Raw genomic sequence first — 23,759 nt, 5'->3', positions numbered from 1 at the left:
TCAGTCCAGCACAATCGCAAACCGACGTATCGGGGGTTCGTTTTGAGGCACCGAATACACAGCGGCATTCTTTTTTAAATACCACACCATTTATTGCAACAGAGACTCTCCACGCTTTGCTTTTTAACCCCTCTTTGCGGTATATTGGAATTTTGAAATATGAATGATTGACTTTTGTTGATTAGCAGATCTTTAATAGCATTTGCTTTTTTTGCAGGTGCACGAGAAGTCGTGATCAGATGTCCGCTCAATCACATCCAGTGCATCGGGACGAAAAAATGTATTCATTTCAACAAACTGTGCAACGGTGCAAGAGACTGCCAGGACGGCTACGATGAGGGAGTCCACTGTCGAGGTCAGAACATCACTGCAGTTTTACATGAGCAAACAAAAAGTCAGATGCAAACAGATTGGTCTGCGTCTGGAAGATTGTGACCGCTTATATGACTCTGTAATTTATTTGCGATTGGGCACGCTTTTTTTTTCCCCGCAGTTGATGTGCAAGAGTCCTCATATTTTCTTGCACAAGGCAGTAAAAAAAAGCTATTTAGGGGATTCATTAAACATGCCAGTGAGATCTGTTTTAACCACTCGGGTAGTTCAGTTTCATCTTAAAGCGGTTTTTCAATACTAATCACAACAAACTTGAGATCTTAACTGGATGACTTAAAACATTAAAAAAAATCAAATGTATGCAATTGAAACAAAATGTTCTCTGACGTAAATGCTGTCAGCCAGGTTGTGCGAGCGCAAAATGAAAGTGAGCTTTATTACATTTTCAATGATGAGCCATTAAAATCGCTCCATTAGATGATGCGAGTCATACGTCAAGCTTATGGCCGGCAGTCTTAATGCACGAGCCTGCACAGTGTTTTTTTTTTTGAAACATTTTTACACACTCGAATCTGTGACATCTAAATGTAATTACAACAGCGCCTGATGAATGTTGAATGAATGACATTTATCGTCCATACTTTAATATCTTGAACATTGTTTGCTTTCAAGGCCAGTTTTCATTCTTTCATTATTAACAACATAGATTTATTTGGTTAATATTTATTTCTTTTTCAAATTTATTTTGCAAAGGTGACCTCTAAGAATACTGTTGATGGCCCTTTTCAGGGGCTTTTTTTTCCCCAAGTATTCCACAAAATCAAATTTTGTTTCACACACGGCTTGCCATATGTGTAAATAATAATATTCCCCCAGCAAAATTCAGGACGTTTGATCGACTCAACAAATCCAAAGGAAGAAAAAAAAATAAATCAGACGAACACCAAAGCTCCAATATTTGTTTGCTTCGGGTGGTTCTCGTCACGGAGGCACATTTTCCGCAGTGCGACTAAGTTTACGGCCTGAAATCATTTGACATTAGGGCCACCTGGGACGGCGTGGTGCCAACCATCTGCTTTGCCGCGCACGTACAGTGCGCCTCGTCGCACGGACAGGAGCCGACGGAATCCAGGTCACTAAGGAGAAGATTTAAACAACCAGCTGGGTCTCTTCCTCCCCCCCTTGCCCCTCCCTCACCTACCTCTCCCGCCCACCGCTTATGAATATACATGCTCACATCCCGAGGGGACTTGAGTGAAGGTGCCCAGATGGAAACCCACCAAACTCTTTTTTAATTCACCTTCAAGAAACGTGCTCATTCCCAGTCACATGTCCACGAGGACATTTCGCACGTTTTTTTTTTTTCACACCATTTAGCGCAATTTGGCTACGGACGAAAAGTGAATATTAAAGACCCGGTAAAGCGGTTTGTTGATTTGTTTTGAAATACATTAAATAGGTTTGACACTGTCATTAAATGCTAACTTAAACGAAAGACCTTGTAGGAATATTTGAATACGTTCCATCCCTTAGAAATTTTCTGAAGGCTGTTTGTGATGAAATGCATTTTAACATTTGACTCCCAATTGGAGCCGAAACTTTGGTCACGGTTGGGCATGCTTAATATGGCAGCCCGGTCGGTGAACGGCACAGGAAATTACACAGCTGGATGATAAATAAGCTGATATTTTACTTATAACTTCATTTGTGACACGACACTCTAAGCGATGTTAAATATTGCTTTTCAAATAAGAAAAAAAAATTTGATTAAATGTTGCTCCACATGATTTTTTTTTCTGAATGTGGGCTTTATTAAATGTTCTAGTCCTTTATTACTTTCTGTCATTTGCTGTCTTCTAGTTTGATATGATAATAGGGAAGATTTGCTTGTTGGATCACATCAGCTGCTTTATGCCAAGTCATTCAACTTGTGCAATAACGAGTTGGAATGCCCTCTTGACACAGGTCAAGACTGCAAATGAAGCCGACTCATAAAGAAAATTCAACCTAATTGGAGAATTGGCTAACCTCTCAGAAATCTTCAAGTTGTATTTATGGATCCTGATATTTGCCACTCATTTCCATTTTTTGGAATAATTGCATTGAACTCGTTTTCTGACCTATGCAAGTTGATTTCAAACAACAAGAATTGAGACATGACAAATGCAAAGTCCAATTTCACTTTGACATTCACAGAACAGACGAATTGATACTCTGAACCTTAAACTAATTGAAGCAAAAGACTTCTCTCGCCCTTAGTAACATAGCGAGCTCAGTGATTCGCCATTTAGTTCCACTTGTTGCGCCCTTGAGTGTTCACTCATCATATCGTTTTTGTGCTCTCATTGATTGGACCTTTTTTCCTTTGACTTTCTTTGCTTGGCGAGCTCGTCTCAGCTCATACGGCGACAAACATCACTTCGAGAAGTCTGATTGCTCGTCTTTGTAAGGAAACACTCAATATTAGTACGTGGCGGAAAAAGGCGAGCTGCAGAAAGCGGCCTCAGCATGTCATGACCGAGACTTAATGACGCTTGAGATGAGACCGTCCAAGTGCGTGGGAGCCCATAGTGTCACGTTGGCTGGCAAATCCGCCACAGTATCGCCCCAACGCGGCTTCGTGGAGGAATTCTTATCCAGCGCTCGGATTGATTAGCATAGCAACTGATGTCGTATTAATAATGCTTCATGCAAATTCATTTCAACGCGTCCTTCCTTTCGGCAACAAGTCGACCTCCGCAGGATTAAAAGCGTGCACTCCGCCCCACCCGTTGTGTTCTCGCTGGTTTTTCATTCCTTTCAGTCATCAAGATTCTCCTCAGCGATTATCTTGAAACGTTAGGCGATCAAAGCTCAAGCGCATTACCAGCTGCGATTCCGGCCACACCCATAAATGATGAGATGGTGAAAAAGTCGTACGGCAGATCTCCATGACGTCGTTCTCAGACTAAGCACCTTGTCAGCAACAATGTGTTTACAAATCTCTTGCGCAAGACATCCACGAGCTTCTTCATTGCTTTTAATGATCAGATCTCGGCGCAAAGGCCGATTGAGGCCCGCCGCACTTTCCGAGCCGGCGGTTTGACTTCTTCCTTTGGCACGTCTCCTTTATCGGCTCAGATAAAGTTGATTGATGTGCACGTTCATCACTTTGAAGCTTGGCAAGATGCGCTTTGGAGATTTGGCATGATTGTATTCGCACAAATCAATCTCCCTCACAAAGGAAACAGATGTAGCATCTTAACCAAGAGACTAAGATGAACTTGTGTACATTTACATCCCAGGTTGTCAAATTGGATGAATTATTTGCTTTGATTTATTCGCTCAATCATCTTGAAATCACTTTTTTTCCCCCGAACTCACTGCAGTATTTTTTTTTTTGTCTTTTGGTTCAATCCACCGTATTTTCTCTGCAGTGAAGTCGCCTTCAATTATGGATGCTTCTATTACTATTCAGAAGGCCCGTTGATATATTTTTGTATGTTTCTCAGCTTGTAAATATATCAGGCATCCTTGTCGAGGGAGACCATAGGATGTGAAAATTGCTACGGCGCTAATGGAATATTTACAGTAAGCAGTCACTCCGCTGGTCCGAGAAAATTGCCTTGCCCTTTTCGAGTGTTTCATTTCTTGAATCTGCCTCCATTAATGCGGCTTTTGAGCCAACGCGTTAAGTAAAACTCGAATGAATCTATTTTTGACACAGTGTCTCGTTATCCCCATAAGCGCAACGCGGGCTCGGTGCCAAGCTGGGCGGCTTTGCACTCCAAACGCGAGAAGACGCCGCCGATCAATATTTCATGCGTCCCGCTTTGTTCTCTCGCACTGTCGAGATATCGTCATCTGTGTCAGCGCACCCCCTGATTTGAGGAAACAATCTGGTGTCATGGCAAACGGTTACACGAGATAGCCTTCCTCTGGAGTGCTCGGAATTAAAATTGAATTGTTTGCTTGGGAGATCCCGACGCCCGCAAATATTGACGGCTAGATCAGGGAGTCTCAAACGCCGAGTATTCTCACCGTTTACATTCCAGCTTGAAGTTCGGACACAATGTGACGTCAAAGCTGACACACTTAAGCTTCTCTCCACGACCTCGATAATAAATAGTGTCATCGCAATCATAAACTGTCTCTTAGGAAAATATTACCCCCCTGGTATATTTCTGGGAATTTGAGACTTTTGGAACCCCTGGGAATATTTGACCCAATTTCATCCTGGTTGAAATCAATCTTGTAGCTCCAACTCCAGTTTCAGACCAACCGAACGAGGGAAAGCTCCTAATTAGTAGCTGGGGAAGCCACTCATTAAAGATCCTGGGTGCATCTCATTTGTTGCCCTTGGTTCACATACAGGTCCCTCATCAGTGATAGAAGGTGACTGTAAAAGGAGTTTTGGGAAGCCGCTTATTCCTTGACTCTAATTGAATGGAAGTCCTAATTGGGCCAGATGGGGCCATGTGACTGTATTCTTCCGATGATGGCACATGAACGGCGCCGCTCTTTTCATTCACGCTAGGCCATCTGTTTGGATGATTGCGGAGAGCCGGCTCAAGGCCCGCTCCATGGATTTCTTTGTATTTTGTTTCCGCTATCGCGATTAGCATATCTCAAGTTCCAATTTGCCAACTATTCCCGCAGGTACAAAAAAAAAACTATAACGTGCATTATCTTCATTTGAAGAAGTCAACTTATACAAAGAAGAATAAATATCCCCTACGAAGGCTTCGAATTACATCTATTTTCTACTCGGATAAGAGGTCATCATTTTCTTAGCCGGTATCGAAAGAAAAATGCCAGCGTGCACCTGGAAGCTAGGTGTTAAGAGTGTGTTAGACCAGCCTGGAATGATTCAGGCAAATTGCTGCACAGCAAGTGGATGGATCCCAAAATGATCCATCCCACTGCTTTTAACATGAATCACAGCATCAGTAAATGCCGGTTGCCTCGGCAACCATACGTGCCCACCAGGCCATGGAAGAACTGAGTGGCTACTTGTCCCATTACTTATGATTACTTAATAGTGTGATGCATCAAGTAAGTCGTCACATATCCTTTCATTGATGAGAATTGTGTCCATCTGCAAATAATTTTGGCTGTAGTTTCTTGATGGCGGTGTTGAAAACAATCGGCCTTTCACCATCAGCTGCGATTGGATCCAGCTTCCGTTGTGACCCCGAACGGGCTAAGCCATGCTGAAACGGAACAGATGAATGGCTTTATTTGCCAAGTTTGTTTCAGGGAAAAGCCAACTGTGATATCTTTGGATCCTTGAGGTCAGCAACGATAAGATTGCTCAGGTATCAGATGTGGCTGAGTGAGATCCGTTTGCTTTTGCAGTCTTTTTCCATATAAAACAAATCAGTCAGAAGAAAAGGCGTCAGGTCATCAATCAAAGGTAAAAGCAAAAAAGCCCAACGGGGAAAAAACTCCTGAACCTTGAAGGCATCGGCAGCCCACCCCGCCGGTTTGCTGTAAGCACAATCGAGAATACCGCTCACTTTTCATTTAAAGCTACAAAGCGTTTGTACGGATTGTGTTAATTGCCCTGAAAGGTTGTAAAACTGCTGTAAATGGAATTTGGCTCTTCAAGCCAAGAGCAAGCACACCCGTGAGGAGAAAAAAAAGCTGAATGTTTTTTTTTTTTAGAAAAATACCCAGAAGCATTTGCATCATTTCATTCGTCACTCATTATTTTTCATGGAAGTTTCTCAAAAGACTTTCACTCATGAAGTTGTGTATTGACCTTGACTGTATTGACATTCTTTAAAACACAACGCCTACATTTTGAAAAGTTTATGAGCAACACTCTTCTTTCTACGCCGTCACGTTTTTATCTTCTGATGCTAACGTCATTCCATTTTCTGAAAGAAGCTTTTAACAATTTGCAAGTTGCTTCTATAGTGCACGCGTCTCCTTTTAGTGAGATATAATTGCCACTTGAGCTATCGAGCAGCTCAAATAAAGACATTCAAGAAAACTCTGAGACAATTACCAAAGGCCAAAATTGTGCTTTAGTGGTAATTACGGTATGTTTGCGTTGGAAATGACTCACTTTGTAAAAATAGTTGCAACAACATCCATTGTATGTCTAAGTTGAAGGCTGTTGGCAGTTTGTATGGTTGTATGCTTGTTTGTTTGCTGTCAATTTCAGGTCGGTCTCGATTCTGTCCTTGCCATGTAGCGGTTTAGTTGGCATCATTTCATGGTGAAGGTCACACGAGCTCTTATTTTTCTCTCTCGATGTTGCTGAAGCGACTGAAAGAGCGACGGCATCGTCGAATGCTTTTTGGATAACACCGTTTTTTTTTAATCAAGTTCTCGACTCAATTTTGATTTTGAAGTGATATTAATAAAAATTCACAGTAGAATTGCACTTCAGTTCTATCTTATTAGTCACCAATTATTCTTTGCTAGAGTTGATTTCGACCCAACGTGACCCGCTGATGAAATTCCAACCAATCCGAGAGTAAACTTTGACTTTAATAGACAATGATGTCCCTGTGTATTAAAAAGTACTTTCAATTAGTGATCTGAACATTTCTGGCATCGGTCCTGATGTTTATTTAATGTACCTGTCTGCGATGGCCACTTGACTGTAGTAAATAAAAAGACGCTGACTAAGATTGTTGGGACAGCGGGAAGATCGCAGGCTGCCAGCAAATCACTGCGCGACCTTTGCCGCACAGCACAACACGGGCAAGGTCTTTCCATTCCGAACACTGTGTGATCTCGACCCTCAATTGAATAATAAAAAATAAAAAAAAACTCAGATCTATGGGCTTCATCAATGGTAGCCTTGAAAATGCAAGTGAGTGAAAACTACAAAAACATTGTGTACATTTCTCTGCAAAGAAATCAGAAACTTGTAAATAGAAATATAAAATTCATGTCATACTTTTTATGAAACACACCCACTTCATTAACACAGGTGTCATTTTCAATCATACCAAGAAATAATAAATATGATATCAAATTGAGCACATAACTCAACAGTTACTTTAAAATGACGAAAAATGTGGCCGTGAATTCCGAAGGAGTTAAGAATGCTTTCAGTGTCATTTCTTCCTATTCTTGTCGTGAAATGAATTATATTTCAAGAGACATCGTGTTCCATGCTGAATGTCTTAAATTCTTAACAAAGAGGGAAAAAAACGGAGCTTTTATGTTGTCTGCGACGAGACATTAATGAATGCTCAGCAATGGTTTATCAGTCTCGGGGCCAGCCGAAGCTTTGTTTGAAGGCTTGAGCCTACATCAGTCCCGTTTATTCATTATGACAGCGTTAGCTTGATTCCCTTCCTGTCTACACATATCAAGTGTCAACCACTGATCTCACCCAGGAAATAATAAAATCCCAAAGCACTTCCCGGGGGAGTCTAAAATCGCCGACGTCGCAAATAAAATGCTGTTCATTGTCATGCTGATGATGATCGTCAATCTGCGGGATTAACGACAAGGTCGGAGTTGGCCTGATCCCTGCAAGGACACCAACACGATATTAACATTCATGATTACAAACATGCAGTGAGCATCTCAATTTGGATGATTGAATGCCCTGATATTGAAGCATTCCATCGTGGGCTATGGAAGATAACGGAGATAAATGTCTCATTTGATCCTTTTCATAAACACCATTGCCATTAGGCTAACGATAAATCATGCTAATATGTCCGTCGGATTCTTCTTCTTACCGTGGAGTCAAGTCAAAACAAGAAACGTGCACAGGTCCAAAAGGAAGAAAAAACTTTAAAATTAAATTTTCCCATTTTTATTTGTTGCCGTCTCCCCCGCAGAGCTGCTGTCAGCCTGCCACGAGCTGCGGTGTCGCTACGGCTGCGTCATGACAAGGAACGGCACCTTCTGTTTCTGCTCTGACGGTTTCGAGGTCGGCGAGGACGGCACGAGCTGCCGAGGTAAGATTCGCCCCCTTCCTCTCTCCTTGCCCACGCTGGTCTCCCCTTTTGCCCTCCATCGGACTTTCCCCGAGGCGAAATAGCGGGAGGCGGAAGCTATGCGAGACCATCTGTCGATAGGCGGGGGCCTCTTTTCCTTCTTGGCCTCGGCGTACAACTTTCGGCGCACTTTTTCGCCACGTGTCCTACTGTGGCTTTGTTTGCTCATCACAAAATACAGCGTGAGCCAGCTTTCTGCCGTCGGGGATCTCGTTTCGATGCCAAAAGGTGCCTCCTGAGAGTTTTTGCATACTTTACAAAAACACTGAAAGTCTACAGCGGTGCTGAATGAGCCTTACGTAACGCCGGACACTCGTTTTTTCATTTTCTCAGAACGACGATTAACTAACCACAGGACGGACAACTTCAAGACTTTCAGACTTGAGTTGTAGAACATTAAGTGATGGAGAACTCGGGAAAGACACCGAAGCCATCCACTACGTCAGGGGTGTCGAATTCATTTTCGTCGTGGGCCGCATAAAATGATGTGGCGGGCCGTATCTGGGCCCCCTGGCCTTGAGTTTGACACCGATGCACTACATGATCACTCGATGGCCACGCAAGCGAGGCCCGATTCGGTGGACTTCATGTATTTGGGTCATTTTAGAGCACGGTTAATTTCTTCTGTACTCCTTCCAGACCATGATGAATGCGCCCAATATGGCTCATGCAGCCAAAGCTGCAGCAACACGTACGGCTCGTACAGTTGCGGCTGCGTGGAAGGCTACGTCCTGCAACCCGACAAGACCTCCTGCAAAGCCAAACAAGGTGAGCGTGTATCCTCTCAAAGATCATATCGGCCGGGTTGTTGAAGCTAGATGAATGCGCCTCCATCACCCACGCGGGAATTGCAAGATGTGGTCAGGCCAGGATAATGATAAAATTAATGAGCACGAGGGAAGTGGGAGCAGTCGACAGAGTTTAATGGCGAGACAATCCCCGCCGTAACCCTGATTTATGCCAATGCCAGATTGGAGGTGTTAATACACCCAAATGAATTAAAAGGCCCACTTAGAAAGAATACAGCCATGTAATGTTTAGGTGGTCGATAATAATAATAATAATAATCAATGAAATTCAATACTCTGTCTGCAACTGTACTCAGAAACATTAATTGACAGTATTTATCGTTGTCTCAACGGCATAGATTTTGAAAATGGCTGGCGGCGCAGCTCACCTAACAGGGAGGAACGCCTCCGTTGCTGCTTTTAATCAATACCAATGCTTTCCTAGCAGGAATAAAGTGAATATGATAAGCCATAAACTTAAGTGAACCCAATGCCGGCCCGCATTAATATTCATTTAGCATAGAGGGATAGTGCTACTCTGATAACGACTGGTTTACCATTACTTGCCACAGCTCATGAATATAAATTTTCAGATACAGTTCTCCGGGGCCAGTAGATGAGAAGCAGCAGGGTATTAAGAAAAAGAAAAAAACTCCATGGAAGATGGAAGGTACAACTCGACAGTGCGATTTAAGAATGAATCTTGATCTAATCTTCTTTCATTGGGGTCAAACCCAATTAAAATATTGCAACTCTGAAGTCATAGTTTTGCTTTGAGCTCCAAATGATGAAAATGCGATTTATCCACAGGTGCAATGCGGTCGGTCTCTCGTTTCTTTTACTTGTGTTGGACAAATGACGCTTGATTGATTAAGCATGTCACTTGATTATCGCTCCATTATTACATTGTGGCTTTTATTAGCTCGATGCTACGCGACGCCGTTCTTTGCTTTGCTTTATCGTGCCAGTGTTCCTTTGCCTCCTCGCAAGCATATTTCTTTCTCTATCTCCAAACTAGATCCCGGCGACAAGCCTCCCGTGCTTCTCATGGGCGGATCGGATCGGATTGTCATCGGCCATCTAAACGGAACGGGCTTCCTGCCCCTGAGGTCTCTGAGTGTCAATGCCAGTCTGGCCATGGATTTCCAGCACAAGCAGGACAAGCTGTGCTGGCTTCTGGCCAAAGAATCCTCGGGGCAACTTCGCTGTGCTGAAATGAAGAATCTACGCAGACTCACGCGGGAAAAGGAAATCGTCACACAAAAACACTTGCACAGTAAGTTTTGGGTTCTATTTTCATTGTACAGTATACAATAACACATTTAAATTACATTTCAAATGTGCCTCTGCCACGTTTTCAATTTTTTGACCTATAAAAGCTTGGGTGATATGAAATTTTATATTAATACTATATTTTTTATATATAATAATATAATTTATAGCTAGGGTGTTTGCCTTAGTTCCCAAATATGACCAAATTCCATATTTTTTAGACATGATATTGCTATGAAAGCCTCTTGCAATTTAAAAAAAAAAAATTAACCATACTTGCATTTTATAAAAAAACAAAAACTGGGTCAAGTACTGACTCACTCACTTAAACACCAGCGCCGTTTATCGTTGCCATCCGATTTCCCCGTTGACACTTTGATAAGACAGCCGACACTGTAAATCTAATTGGACAAAAGAAGTGGCCTTCATGGTGGTGTAATCTTGAGGCGCTTCCACATCCCGATATTGCCTTTCAAGACAATCTTCTCCCCGAGGAAACATTCCTTAAGCACCGTCGGCCTGTGCAGCCATCCGCACTTTGAGAGCAAGCACTCAGCTTTGGAAACGCACAATTGGGCTCTGCTCGAAATTCCGAAGATTGCCATTTTGCATGCCGAATGGTTTGAGAGGAGATGTTTTAGTGACATTAAAAGGCGCAACATACGCTTTCAACAAGCTCTTCTCCTTCCAGATGCCGAGCACATGGCTATCGATTGGCTGACGGGCAACTTCTATTTTGTCGACCGGGTCAGCGACAAGATTTTCGTGTGCGACCAGACCGGCGCCACTTGCGTGACTCTCCTCCAGTTCGACCTTCTGAATCCCAAAGGAATCGCTCTGGATCCTCTCACGGGGTGAGCAAATTCTGCATCTCAAAAGCACCGCAAACACATATTGAGGTTTTGTTTTCATAAAGAAAAGAAAATTAGTGAAGAAGGAACTAATTACGATGTGTAACAAAGGACTTGTGCGGAAGCATACAAATGATTCACAAAGACGGGATTTGAATTATTCTGCATCCCGGTGATGCTTCTGCTGTCTCGACACACATTTGCTGTCACACTTGTCACCTTACATCCTTCGTGAGGAAATTCAGCAAGCGGGATTTTCAGTTTGAGCGGGCAAATTGTGCGACGGTGCATTCAAATGAATGACGATTGTTTCCAATCAAAACCGCAGCCGAGATAGAAACAAGTTCGGGCTGGAGGAAGACGAGGCTTTCCTCACGGTTGACGTTGGAATCTGCAAACTGCTTTTTGTTTGCTCTTCATTACTCGTGCGTGGAGTCCCGATATGAACCCTGCCTGGCAACGGAGGGTCACAGACTGTCGGATTTGGCCGGTAAAAGCGATCCAAGCAATTGCGTCGATCCGAGCTGAAATTTCATTTGGGTTGTCAAGTTTTATTTCGGAAGCTGTAGATTTTTGTGTGAACAGTTTGGTGCTTTACTATTGGATTGGAAAGCGCAGAGTAAAAAAAAAAAAGGCTTGCTTACTAACTTCAGACAAGATGGTTTTATTTCATCTACAATAATTAAAAATAATTATTACCATAATGAAATGGGTTCTAAGTCGTAAGCTAAATGTTTTCGGTCTTTGCCTGCTCCGTGCCAGTGAACAAGTGTCGAACAGAAAATGGAATTTGGATTTTCGGAATCGTCTTTGTGGTCTACGGGCCGCTGATCACTTCTTTGTCAGTCAGTCAGTTCCCCCTCGGAATTGAGTTTGTTCACTGTGGGCTTTTTCGACACCGGGCTTCTTTGAACATGACATGATTTGGGATTGATTCACGTCAAGGCTGCCGGCTGCCACGGAAACTCCGACCTCATTCTTTCAGTCAGCTTCAGCTCGTTATCTCGGGCGAATGTCGGCCCGGCCCGTATATCATCTGGTAAATTGAGAGTTTCACCCTTACTTGCGTTGACCGCGTCCTTGTTTCTTACAACCGAGGTTGTTCGACATTTCATGGAAATGGCTCCCTCAGCAAACACTTGTAAGCAGCCTATGATTGAGGAGAACACATTTCTGTTACGTTGAGACAACTGGAGGAACCGATGTCGACATCCCATTTGCCACTTGAGATTTGTTTATGTGCCTGCGAATTGATTGATTCATATTGACGTGACTCCTAATATACAATATATCTTGTATTATACAATAATATATTCACTTGTACGACTAAATTTCCTAGTTCTATTTTTTTCAACCCATATATTGTGTTCATTTTTTTTTGCTTTGGGAAAAAATGTTTTTTTTAAATCGCAAAGGCCATATCTAAAACTGTTTGCCATTTTAATTTGTTTATTTCAATAATATGACCACACTTCTGCAGCTATTTTCTATCCTTCTGTAACATGTTGTGTTTTCAGTTGGAACTCTTCCCACGCAATTGAACGTTGAATGGAAAATTCCGCCTCAGCACCTTCTGCCGCGATCATTTCCATGCTACACGGATGTGCACCTGTTAGGGGAACGCTTTGCTGATGCTGATGCGGCCTTTCTTTTCTTTTTAATCTGCAATTTAGAGGGAAGCCCTTCTCTCCGCTGACCTGACTTGTGCGCATTAAGCTCGATCTCTGCGCCAGGGTCATTGTTTGATTTTGGTTTAAGAGGCCCAGAGCTTTGGACGGTGTCACTTTTATGTAGACTAGGAGTGCCCCGAGTCCGCTTCTGGAGAGCTCTTATCCAGCCTGTTTTAATTCCAACCCTAATGCACCGGGTTGAAAACATCAGGGTCGTTATCAGGCTCGTGCAAATCTTGCTGATGAGCTGATCGTGTGTTGGAAGGGGCTCTTCAGGACCAAACTCGGGATGTAGATTAACAAACGTGACAGTGATAGGTAAGCTCGATAACGATTGGACATCGGTAACAACAGTGCGGCACATGGCGGCTCCACTCGGGCCAAATATGGTTTGACAGAATGTCAATCCACAAGCCATTTCAGCTGTAGCCGGGAGTCATTAAGACTTTTCTTTGGCAAATGTGCTGCATAACACCTGTTTTATGTGTGAAATTCTCTCCCTGTGTCTTTTGGAATTGATTTCAACACCCCCACCGCCACACAGTTTTAAAGGTACTTAGCTCTTTTGTGCTCTCATACCCCGAGGTTCTCCGCAGCACGCTTTTTTTAAATATCCGACAATTACAGTTGAAGTAATAGACAATGCTGTTTTGGCGTTCAGAGTCGCTTCAGGTATCGGAGCTCCTCCGTGGGTGGTCCTCTTGGCATTTAAGGATGATGTTTTGTTTGTTCAATCTTTTGTAGCGCCAACGTAGGATAGCCGATGCGTACGCAAACAATTTGGCTGAGAAGATTGTCGTCATCGAGGATGTGTACAAAACGACATCACGAGGAATTTGCTCCACCCGAGCGAGTGCTTTTCAAAACCGTTATACACGTTTAAGATAATCGCTCAAGGCAATTTCAAGACCAATCCCCCACTGTGACCAATCAACAAATTATCGGATGTCTCCAAAGATTACCTTGACAGATTATCTTGTGATGTGAGGTGTACAAACAGGAGGACTATCGATACAGTGCCAATTCTACACACTAAGTTACATTTTAATCATCAGGAAGACTTTTTTGACAATGTTCCTTTTGACATATTTTTGTGTATGATGATCAGCGTTCGTAGATGCTGCGATCAGGCGGGGAGCTACATTAGCCGGTGGAGACTCAGCTCATCCATCACTTAGCATTAGCAGGAACAACTGCCTGTGAAAGAGAGACACCTTGTTAATGATGCCACATAAATGTAAAACAAATATACACTTCATTTATTCAAGGTCTCTAAATTGGGAGATGCTTAATCCAGTGGGTGATTTGAATAGGTGAGGCCAAATCAGAGGGAGCTTTTTTATTCGAGCTCCCACGCTAGGCGTCGACATTAACCAAAAGGTATTGTCGCAAAGTGCCTAAAGCAGCACTCTGACATTTGTAATTCTGGTATTCCATTATATTCTTTCACTTCACGATTTCCTCTTTCCACCACATTTGTCTTTCAGAAATGAAAGGAGGCACTTTTACATTTCACAGAGCAGAGCTCAAAACATTCATGTGCATTTTTATTGTATTTTTGATGGCGTGACCTCTGGGGGCTTATTTATCATCCAGGCTCCTTGACGACACAATTTCAACAATTTCATTTTTGCCAATTCTCACATTCACAACACTGCTGACAACTTGACTACATTCAATTAAATGACGTTACTACCATATATTTTGATCAAGTAGTATTACGGTTAGGTTTATGGGTTATTTATTGATTCGTCATTTAAAATAGATTTCACAACTTTGTTGGGTTTTCTAGGGAGGCTGGAGCGAATTAATGGCCTTTGTATTTATTTCAATGGGAAAAGATGATTTGAGATACTGTACTCGCATCTTGTGTGTCAAGGCAACGCTGCACTTTGCCTTTTTGCAGAATGATGTTCTTCACCGATTACGGGAACGTGGCCAAGGTGGAGCGCTGCAACATGGATGGCACCAACAGGACCCGGCTGGTGGATTATAACATTGAGCAGCCCACAGCTGTGGCATTGGACGTGGTCAAAAGGCTGGTGTATTGGGCAGACGCCTACCTGGATTACATCGACGTTGTGGATTACCAAGGCAAAAACCGAGTCAACATCATCCAGGGAAACCAAGTGAGTGACTGCCTTTTGCTTTGCTCCCATTTTATCACAATAAGACAGGTGGCGCATTCTCTTCCCGCATACATAATTCTCTTGTCGTGTTGACACAAAAGGTCAGCTCGCGATAGCCTAGAGTTGTTGGTGAGTGTTGATGTGAATATATTTGAAATGAGTTCTTATCACAGATTGTGACCATTCATCACAAGATGATTTCAGGCAAATGGATCTTTATATTCACCCAAGAACTATTTCAAAAACAGAATTATGTTTGACACTTCTTTTCAGGTAGTATGATTGATGTTGGCCTCTGTCGAGTACGTAGGAAGGATAAACTGTCAGTGGCTCACAGAAAGGGATTCTCGTGCATTGTGTAAACGCTTTGAAGGACAAGAGTACGCATCCTTGAATTATGTTGGGTAGTCTACATTCAAATATTGCGGCGACAACGAGCGCAAGTGAAATGGACGACCTCAGACAATATCGTCAAGAGAGGCGGAACACTAGTTTTGCTTGTTTATTTATTCCCGCTCATGTTTCTCCGTGTCCCCGATGTCACGCCCCCTGAGTTTACACGGCTCAGCCAGTCATGTCGCTTTTCATGAGTATCATCCTGCTAAATGTAGCGCAGATGCTGAGCTATCCAGCCCATGTCACCGTGCCACAAGGCTTCTCCGTCCAGTGTGTGGCCTAACAAATATGCAGACAGGCCCTCGTCTCTTAAGCCTTCTAATTGGAAGTTCTTGGCATCATAAGAAAAGCTCTTATGATCTGTCTTTATTTCCAGGTGTCACATATTTACGCATTAGCCGCGTTTGAGAATTTCCTCTATGCTATCGAGCGTACCCACTCGGAACCTTCGAAAGGGACTTTGGATGTGGCGCTACTCCAAATCCACAGATTCAACATCACAGCAGAGGTGCAGACACTTGCAAGTCTAGGGAATACGCAAGTGCTACGCGTTTACCACAAAGTCGCTCAACCCCAAGGTAACTCATGTTGTGTGTTCGGGGTTGAATTTGAGTGCTTGCACTCAATCATGTTTTGTTGTCTTACTTTGATGTGCACTGATTTTGTCCACAGTTAAGTCTCATGCCTGTGAAATGAATTCCTTTGGGAAATTGGGCGGATGCGCCCACATTTGCCTTCTGAGCGGCAGCTACAAGTCCAGAAGGTGTCATTGCCGTGTCGGCTACAGCCTCGGTTCCGATGGGCAGTCCTGTAAAAGTAAGTTGGTCCTACTTGAAAAGAAATTCTTCGAAGATTTTTTTTTTTTTGATACTTAAAGTCTGTCACCTAATTGGAAGTGCCTGTAATGAATGCCTGAAAAGGACAACATAAGGTCATAAGACAGCAGACGGTGCATTTATCAGCCGTAGACTGACATTGATTAAGAAGCGCGCTGACAGACACGGATCATTTCCTCAAACCGATCGGGTCCTATCATCACACTGCTGTTATGATCGATTATCGCCGCATATTTGTCTGACTTTGTTGACCAGGCTGATCAATGCAGGAAGATTGCACGCTTGACATTAAAAGCAGTTCATCACATTCACATCACATTCAGGGACGGTCGAGCAAGTTTGGGTAACAAAGCGTCAGGAGCTTTTTGCTCTGACACATTTGATTTATTCCCCCATTACAGATGATCTGATGGCAGAAGCCATCTTTTTTTATGCCTCCTTGCACTCGCTTTCTCTCCTGCGAAACATAATGAGATGGCGCCGCTAAATGCTCGCGCTTCTTAACGGCCAGCGGTCGGTCACACTGGAGTTTGATATCTGGGTCTGTTGCGAGGAGGCTTAATTGTCTCCTGGGTAGTTGCTTTCTCCCTCGCAAAATGATAAATTGAATTGAGGCGTGTGTGTGGTCCTCACCCCCCGCATTGTAGTCTCATGGGTTGGGATTGAGAGCAAGGAGAGGTCCGCTTCTCTCGCTGGAAGCTCTCCTTCACGCCTCCTCTCGCCTCTCTGGAGATTTCCACGAAGGTCTGAGTATGTAGAGCCTCCTTTGCGACTGGCAGGCCACAGAGGAGCGCCGTCAGCTTTGCAGTCTTTGTCCTTTTATGCAGACGCCGTGTTATTTTAGATCAGAGAGCATCTTCACAGACAAGGTAAGTATTTGCCTTTTGTCTGCTTGCCTCTGTGTTTTCCTTCTCAGACTGCGAGGAAACTTTGTAGCTCAAGGATGATTGAGATAGGGAAGAATTGTCATTGGCTTTGGTCAGCGACTTCATTAAAGTGAATTAGTAGGTCGAAAGAACAACGGTTTTGATCAAAGCGCTTAATACGAGGATCGGCACTGACGAATCGCAGCAATTAAATTCCAATAACAGTAAAGGCTCTGTCCTTTTGTTCCTCTTAGAGCCCCCAAACAATCTCTTCCTGTTCTACGGTAAGGGGCGTCCCGGTGTCATCCAAGGTTTGGATATGAACGTCAAGTCTAGCGACGAGCACATGGTGCCGATCGAGGACCTGGTCAACCCTCGAGCTATCGACTACCACGCCGCATCGGGACACATCTACTTTGCCGACACCACCAGTTTCCTCATCGGGAGGCAAAACATCGACGGAAGCAGCCGGGAAACGATACTTAACGAGGGTTTGTCAAAGATCTTTCGAAATTTCCAGTTATCTAATCCCTCCCATATGTGGATGTGTTTTCCCGACTAAACAATGAGGTTAATTCATCTTGTAATCATTTAATCTCCTCAAAACATTCAGATGTACTCCTGATGCACTGATAATCCGTCTGGTGGAATTGTCAAACAATATTTTGCTTTATAATTCCAATTGTTCCGTCGTAGAACTGGACAACGTTGAAGGCATCTCAGTGGACTGGATCGGTAATAACTTGTACTGGACCAACGATGGCTACAGGAAAACAATCAGTGTTGCCAGGTTGCTGAGTGCCTCTGAGACCAGAAGAACTCTCTTGGAAGGGAACATGTCGCACCCCCGGGCCATCGTGGTGGACCCTCTGAACAGGTAAAGCCATTTTGTCAGATAACGCAGCTCTGAAAGTTCAATGGAAAACTTCCGCCCAAGATTAAAGGTTGTGGAATGGTAATCGTGGAGCTTTGTATTAGTGAGTCCGAGATGAGGTCCTATGCACTACAAGATGAACCAGCACTCCCAGCTCATTAGCCACCGTTAACCCACTTGATGACTTTCTCCCATAGCCCTAATACATATTCTTTTCTTTGTAAATTGAGGCACTCGGAGATTATAATTAACCCCACTGCAGAACTCAATTACATTTTTCCACAAATTGCATAGATTGGCTCTTAATTGATATCAATTCAGTCAACGCAAACTATTTGGATATCATTGTATTCAAGTAGTCCGAATGAAATAGTCAACGTATATATTTATAATCCCTTTTAAGGAAAGTTATAACCTCACATTAACTCGAATCCTGATTTTCATTGAACACAATCTTTAATCTCTTGATTAATGATTCAAAACAAACAACAATCTGTTCCCCGTCCAGAGTGGTTGTTTGCGTGTTTGTTTTATCTGTAGTTGTTCAAAAAGCCTTTCGAATGTGCATATGCTGCAGAGCATCTGTTTACATCCAGCTCCAGCAGTTGTTAGTTTGTACGCCGAGACCCGACAACATCCACATCGCATTGTTAATTACAAGCTGATTATATCAGCAGAAAAACAGTCATTACAGATGCCAATGTTAATTGCGATTTGCCAAATGAATCATCTGACCATTGCTATGTTTGTGCGGATTCAAATCTAAATTCTGGTGGGTCCCTTGTTGAGCAAGTCTGAACGCTGTCTTGGGGTTTCAAGTCCGAGGCAGGCGCTTGCTCATGCTGCTCACTATTTGTTGGTACTAAGCAAAGCAGGCATGTCTGCCGGGCTACGCTTGACGAGTTAGATCCCTTCTACTCACAGGAAGTAGTTTGAAAGAGATGAGACTGTTGTGGATTATTCAAATGGAGTGCCCGTGGCTTCCATATCTGTTGGCTCTCTATAGCGCTACAAGAATTCTTTCTTTGACTTCTTACCAAGTACTGATTCCTCTAATACTTTTGATGTATAACATTTCATTTAACACTAAAAATGGAAATATAGACTTGTTTTCCAAGTACTGCCAAAGAGGACTTGATGTCGTATTTTGTGGGCAGACTTCAATTTCCGTGGATGTTCAGTCCTTTCAAGTGAGGTGCCGTGTCCAAGTTGCCAACGATTCTCGTTCGCATCAGCGATACCATGATGAGAAGCAGGAGGCCACGCGACTCACTCAGGAACAAATCCCCCGAGCACGCGTACTAGAAAACAGATCACGTCAAAGTGTTGCCCCGCTCCCGTTTCCAACACGAGTCCGTTGTGAGTTGCAACTTCGCCACACTGCAAAGTTTTGCTTGTTGCCGCATGATGTGATGATGTGCAACCAAGCATCTTTTTTAACTCGTAAAGCCTGAGTGGTTTGCCACGCTACAACATGCTCGCCTTTCTTTGCCAGGGTTTTTTAATTATGAGATTCTACATGAGGGAAATCTTGATTCCAATTTATTCAACATTGCATTTGGGATCTGTTCGTTGTGAAGTTCGCCTGAGTATTCTGAACCGGCAATTGTATTTGGCATTCGGCAGTCGAGGGCGTCTTCTCCGTTGGAATCAAAGCAGGGCGAGGGAGGGGGATCATCATTCCCGAGGGCTTGCCGTGAACAAAACCCTCGGTGAGACATGTCACATGTTTGAAACGCATCCCTTTCAAGCCTACATGTGCTCTCAGATATATTGATTGATATGAAATCAAAGAGACTAGCATCTGATGTGTCAAAAAATAAAGGTGAGGCTTCATTACGGTAGACAGTTGCGATGAGCCGAAAAGAAATCCTTTGCCGTGGGTCACCTGACTTGGGATACATGCTGGTGAACTCACAAGCAACAAACAGAAGAGGAGCTGAGCCTCCAGTCTAGTGTATCCAAATGTCTGGAGCGGATCACTGGCATATCCATTTGTTTGAATGAGGCAAGATGATTTGGGATACACGTCTTTTGAGTCACAGTGCCTTTTTTGTTGATTGTGTTTTTGCCACGGTGCTAGCTGGATGTACTGGACCGACTGGGAAGAAGATGAAGTCAACGACAGCATTGGGAGGATCGAAAAAGCCTGGATGGACGGCTCAAACCGCCGCATTTTTGTCACCACAAACATGCTGTGGCCCAACGGCTTGACCTTGGACCACAGTTCCAGCAGCATGTATTGGTGCGACGCCTACTACGATCACATTGAAAAGATTTTCCTCAACGGCACGGGGCGAATGGTGAGTATTTACTCTCCAACCTCATTAGCTGAACTAGCTAACCCGGCGCTGGGCGCTAAAAGGGATAAATCTGTCTCAATTATACTCAGCATGTAATGTGCACACTTTTGGATTCCAGTGATGATGTACACTGCGTTTTCTGACAGGTGGTCTACAATGGAAAAGAGCTCAACCATCCATTTGGAATATCCCATTATCGCAATTTTATCTTTTGGACGGAGTACATGAATGCGTCAGTCTTCCAGCTGGACTTGTCCACGGGGGATGTCAATGTGCTGCGAAGTGAGAGACCGCCATTATTTGGCCTGCGAGTTTATGACGCACAAAGTCAGCAAGGTTGGCTGTTTTTCCCCTTTGCTCTCTACTCATTCCGTGCCAGTGAACCGTAACAACCCACACGGTCCAAGTCGGACTGCGTATTGACCGTCTCGGCGGTGTGTCGAGATAGTAACCATGCGTGAGTCCTCCCGGTGTACTGGGTCGGAAAGTTCATTCCAAAACATCAAGGGTCAGATCAAAAACTTGACAAGTCTGCTCATATGAAAGATAATAAATAAGCTCAAAAGTGAAACATTGCAAACCGACTTGGTACCTTGCCTCTGTCAATATGTCTTTAGCACTTTTTTAGGATGAGTTTGCAAATCTTGACTGGTGCATCATCTTACTAAAGCTCAATTTCCACTCCAAACAAAAGCGAAAACTAAAGTGCGGTAGACATTCCGGCAGCTTGTACCGTTCAACGACACCATTACAGGCAACATTAACTGCTTGAGTTGTGAGGCGCCGCGTAAATGTGACGTCCGTGAAACAAGGACATCAAAACTTAATCTGCATTTGCGCACCCGGTTATCATGGTCGCACGATCACTCGTCCACCCACCGGACAAAGCAGAAGCCACACATGACTATTCCAAGGACAAGAGCGTTTCTTTTTGATTATGCATTCAGGTTTATTTTTATCGTTTCTTATACCGGTTGTATCATAATGCGAGTCAACTTATCATTGGTGCTAGTTTTGAAGTTTATTTGTTCTTGAACAAGCACGAATTGCAAGGTTAGGTCTAAAGTTCATAGTTGGTCCCTATGCAACCTCCGAATCTGCATACACACGTACGGGAATCAAAGTTGGCATTGTAAGGCGAGGGCGGCAGACACTCTGGAGTCTCTTGAGCCTCCACTTTGTCAAGTTGTATTGGGTGGCCAAGGCGTCCTCACTCGACTGCAAATGATGATGGATTCGCGCTGTTAGGAAGCTGAAAAGAGTAGATAGGAGAGGTAACGGATATAGCTGACACCGGAATACGGACACAACCCATCCACACGGCAGGCCTTTCTTTTCTTCTGCTCTTAACAGGCACCCAACATTCAGAACTTTCCAACATGAATTATTTTATACAATTCCAAATGACTGTAACTCATGCAGTTAGCTAAAAATGTATTCTGGCACGTCCGTTTTAGAGCGCCTCATTGTCAGCCGAGAACGGAGAAGGGCTGTGTCAAATTTGGTAGACATTTATTTTCACTTCAGAGCGCCTTTAAATGAGCACGACACCTTATTTGGGATCTTTTCTTTTTGCGTTCCCAGGTGACAACGCCTGCAGTTTGAATTATGGCGGCTGTAGTACCCTCTGCCTTGCCATCCCAGGGGGCAGAGTGTGTGCCTGTGCTGACAACCAGCTTCTGGAGAAGAACAATGTCACCTGCGCAGGTGGGAAGAAAATGAGTCCGACGGAGCGAGAGGCTTAAAAGCGTCTTTTCCCAGCGCGCTGTAATCCTTCCATTCTTGGGAGGAACGAGCAACTAATAGCTGCCTTTTCTCCAATGCAAATCACCTGAGAAACATTCCGTATGCTATATTCAAATCCCGCCGGTTAGCAACGAGGTCATGGCACACGATTAGCATGTTTTCCCCACATCATCATAACCATGCCAATAACGCCCACAAAAACAATTCTTCAAAAAAAAAAGATTATTCTGCCGTCTCTCCCAAAAGGTTCCGGCAGCCCTCCAGAACCGCAGCGGTGTAAAAACGAAGAATTCCAGTGCCGTAACGGGCGCTGCATCCAGGCGCTGTGGAAATGCGACGGAGACGACGACTGTCTGGACGCCAGCGACGAAGAAAGCCACACTTGCTGTGAGCGCTGCTCAATTTGTCTTACATGTGCAGAAATGAGACGCAAAATGGTCCATGCTGTTAACCTTTATCCTTGGAAATGTCAGCGCTAACATAAAGATGTTCCCCATCTGTCCTGCCTTTTACTCAACTCTTTGAATTGCTTCTGTGTCTTGTTTGTCACTTGACTTCATTCGATTCAGTGCGAGAACCGAATAATCAAAATACCGCAAAGCCTTAGAGGGAACTTTTAATTGTCTCATTCCCTCATCATGCTATCTTAAGGCTAATACCAGCTGGTTTTCCTAAGGCGTGTTGTGAAAAGCAACATTTTCAACATGAATTTACGGTCAGCGCCGAGCCGCACTTACTCTAAACACTCTCACAGAGGTTGACACTTGGTCAGTGGCTTCTATGTGTGATGTATGGTTGCAATTTGCCACATGGATGCCGCAAATAAGGAATGGTGTCTTTATGGAGGCTGTCAGAAAACACAATGTTTTATACACCGTATTGATTTGTTAGCTGCTCCTTTTCTTGCTATATTTCATCATCTGTCTTACGCTCTGGATACACTTTGGCGCTGGTCACAAGAAAAGTTTAGACACACCTGCTGAATGAGAATGCGTATGTTCTCACCGATAAGTCTTGTGCGGGATTCTTGACATCCATTTTCTTTGCAGACAATCACTCGTGTCCGATCGATCACTTCAAATGCAAAAACAAACGTTGCATTCCCAAGAAATGGCTTTGCGACGGGACAAACGACTGCGGGAGCAACGAGGACGAGGCCAACGTCACATGTTCAGGTGTGTGTTTACTGCCGAATATCCTGATCAGAAAAAAGTGAAGTGGTTTTGCCCCATGCATGCCCCTGCTGGCTTAATGCTAAGGGAAACAGACACTGACCGGCTAGCAGTCATCTACGAAAAAAGACAGGTCAAGTCATATTCGAGCAGCTTGCTGAGTCACTGTAGTTGTAAAACAACTCTTCTTCGTTTATGTCTGCCTGAAGTACAACTTTTGTTGTTTTTATGGAGGAGACTGGAACAGATTTACGGTATTTCCATCTCATGTCAATGGGGAGCGCCGATTTATGGCGCGAGCACGGTCAACGACTTCAATTTGTATCTCAATTGTTTAATGATGTGCTTTCAACTTGTAATCACTAGAACTGATGTAGCACAATATAACATTCACCGCATTAGCATCGCCGTCCTTAACGATCCCCCTCCGGAGCGATTTATGGTTGGAGGGATCAATCACCGCGCATTAAGCAGAAGGTGAGGAATGTACCCTCGTCATCAGATTGACGCGTGTATTCCACATCAACAAGAGGTCACCCGCCTGTGGGGGTCCGGTAGTGACGTGCAGCAT

The 23,759-nt window shown here is 43.7% G+C and overlaps 1 protein-coding gene across 6 annotated transcripts in view; it reads left to right on the top strand.

Annotated features, from left to right (window-relative positions):
- The window catches only part of LOC148393860 (low-density lipoprotein receptor-related protein 1B-like), a 131,135-nt gene that overhangs the window by 43,912 nt on the left and 63,464 nt on the right, over nt 1-23,759 (top strand). For all 6 annotated transcript variants that reach the window (XM_088382578.1, XM_088382579.1, XM_088382576.1 and 3 more), the window contains 15 exons: nt 218-355; nt 8,127-8,246; nt 8,925-9,053; nt 10,092-10,349; nt 11,037-11,199; nt 14,773-14,995; nt 15,768-15,969; nt 16,064-16,207; nt 17,348-17,584; nt 17,790-17,970; nt 20,051-20,270; nt 20,417-20,606; nt 21,855-21,977; nt 22,263-22,403; nt 23,066-23,191. In XM_088382578.1, the coding sequence (XP_088238704.1) occupies nt 218-355; nt 8,127-8,246; nt 8,925-9,053; nt 10,092-10,349; nt 11,037-11,199; nt 14,773-14,995; nt 15,768-15,969; nt 16,064-16,207; nt 17,348-17,584; nt 17,790-17,970; nt 20,051-20,270; nt 20,417-20,606; nt 21,855-21,977; nt 22,263-22,403; nt 23,066-23,191 (2,595 nt within the window). The remainder of the gene's footprint in view (nt 1-217; nt 356-8,126; nt 8,247-8,924; nt 9,054-10,091; nt 10,350-11,036; nt 11,200-14,772; nt 14,996-15,767; nt 15,970-16,063; nt 16,208-17,347; nt 17,585-17,789; nt 17,971-20,050; nt 20,271-20,416; nt 20,607-21,854; nt 21,978-22,262; nt 22,404-23,065; nt 23,192-23,759) is intronic.

This window comes from Syngnathus floridae, chromosome 8 (assembly GCF_059516105.1).
Source record: "Syngnathus floridae isolate MCC-2025c chromosome 8, RoL_Sflo_1.0, whole genome shotgun sequence".
NCBI lineage: Eukaryota > Metazoa > Chordata > Actinopteri > Syngnathiformes > Syngnathidae > Syngnathus > Syngnathus floridae.
The sequence above is the reverse complement of the archived record's forward strand: the minus strand, read 5'-3'. Positions and strand labels throughout refer to the sequence as shown.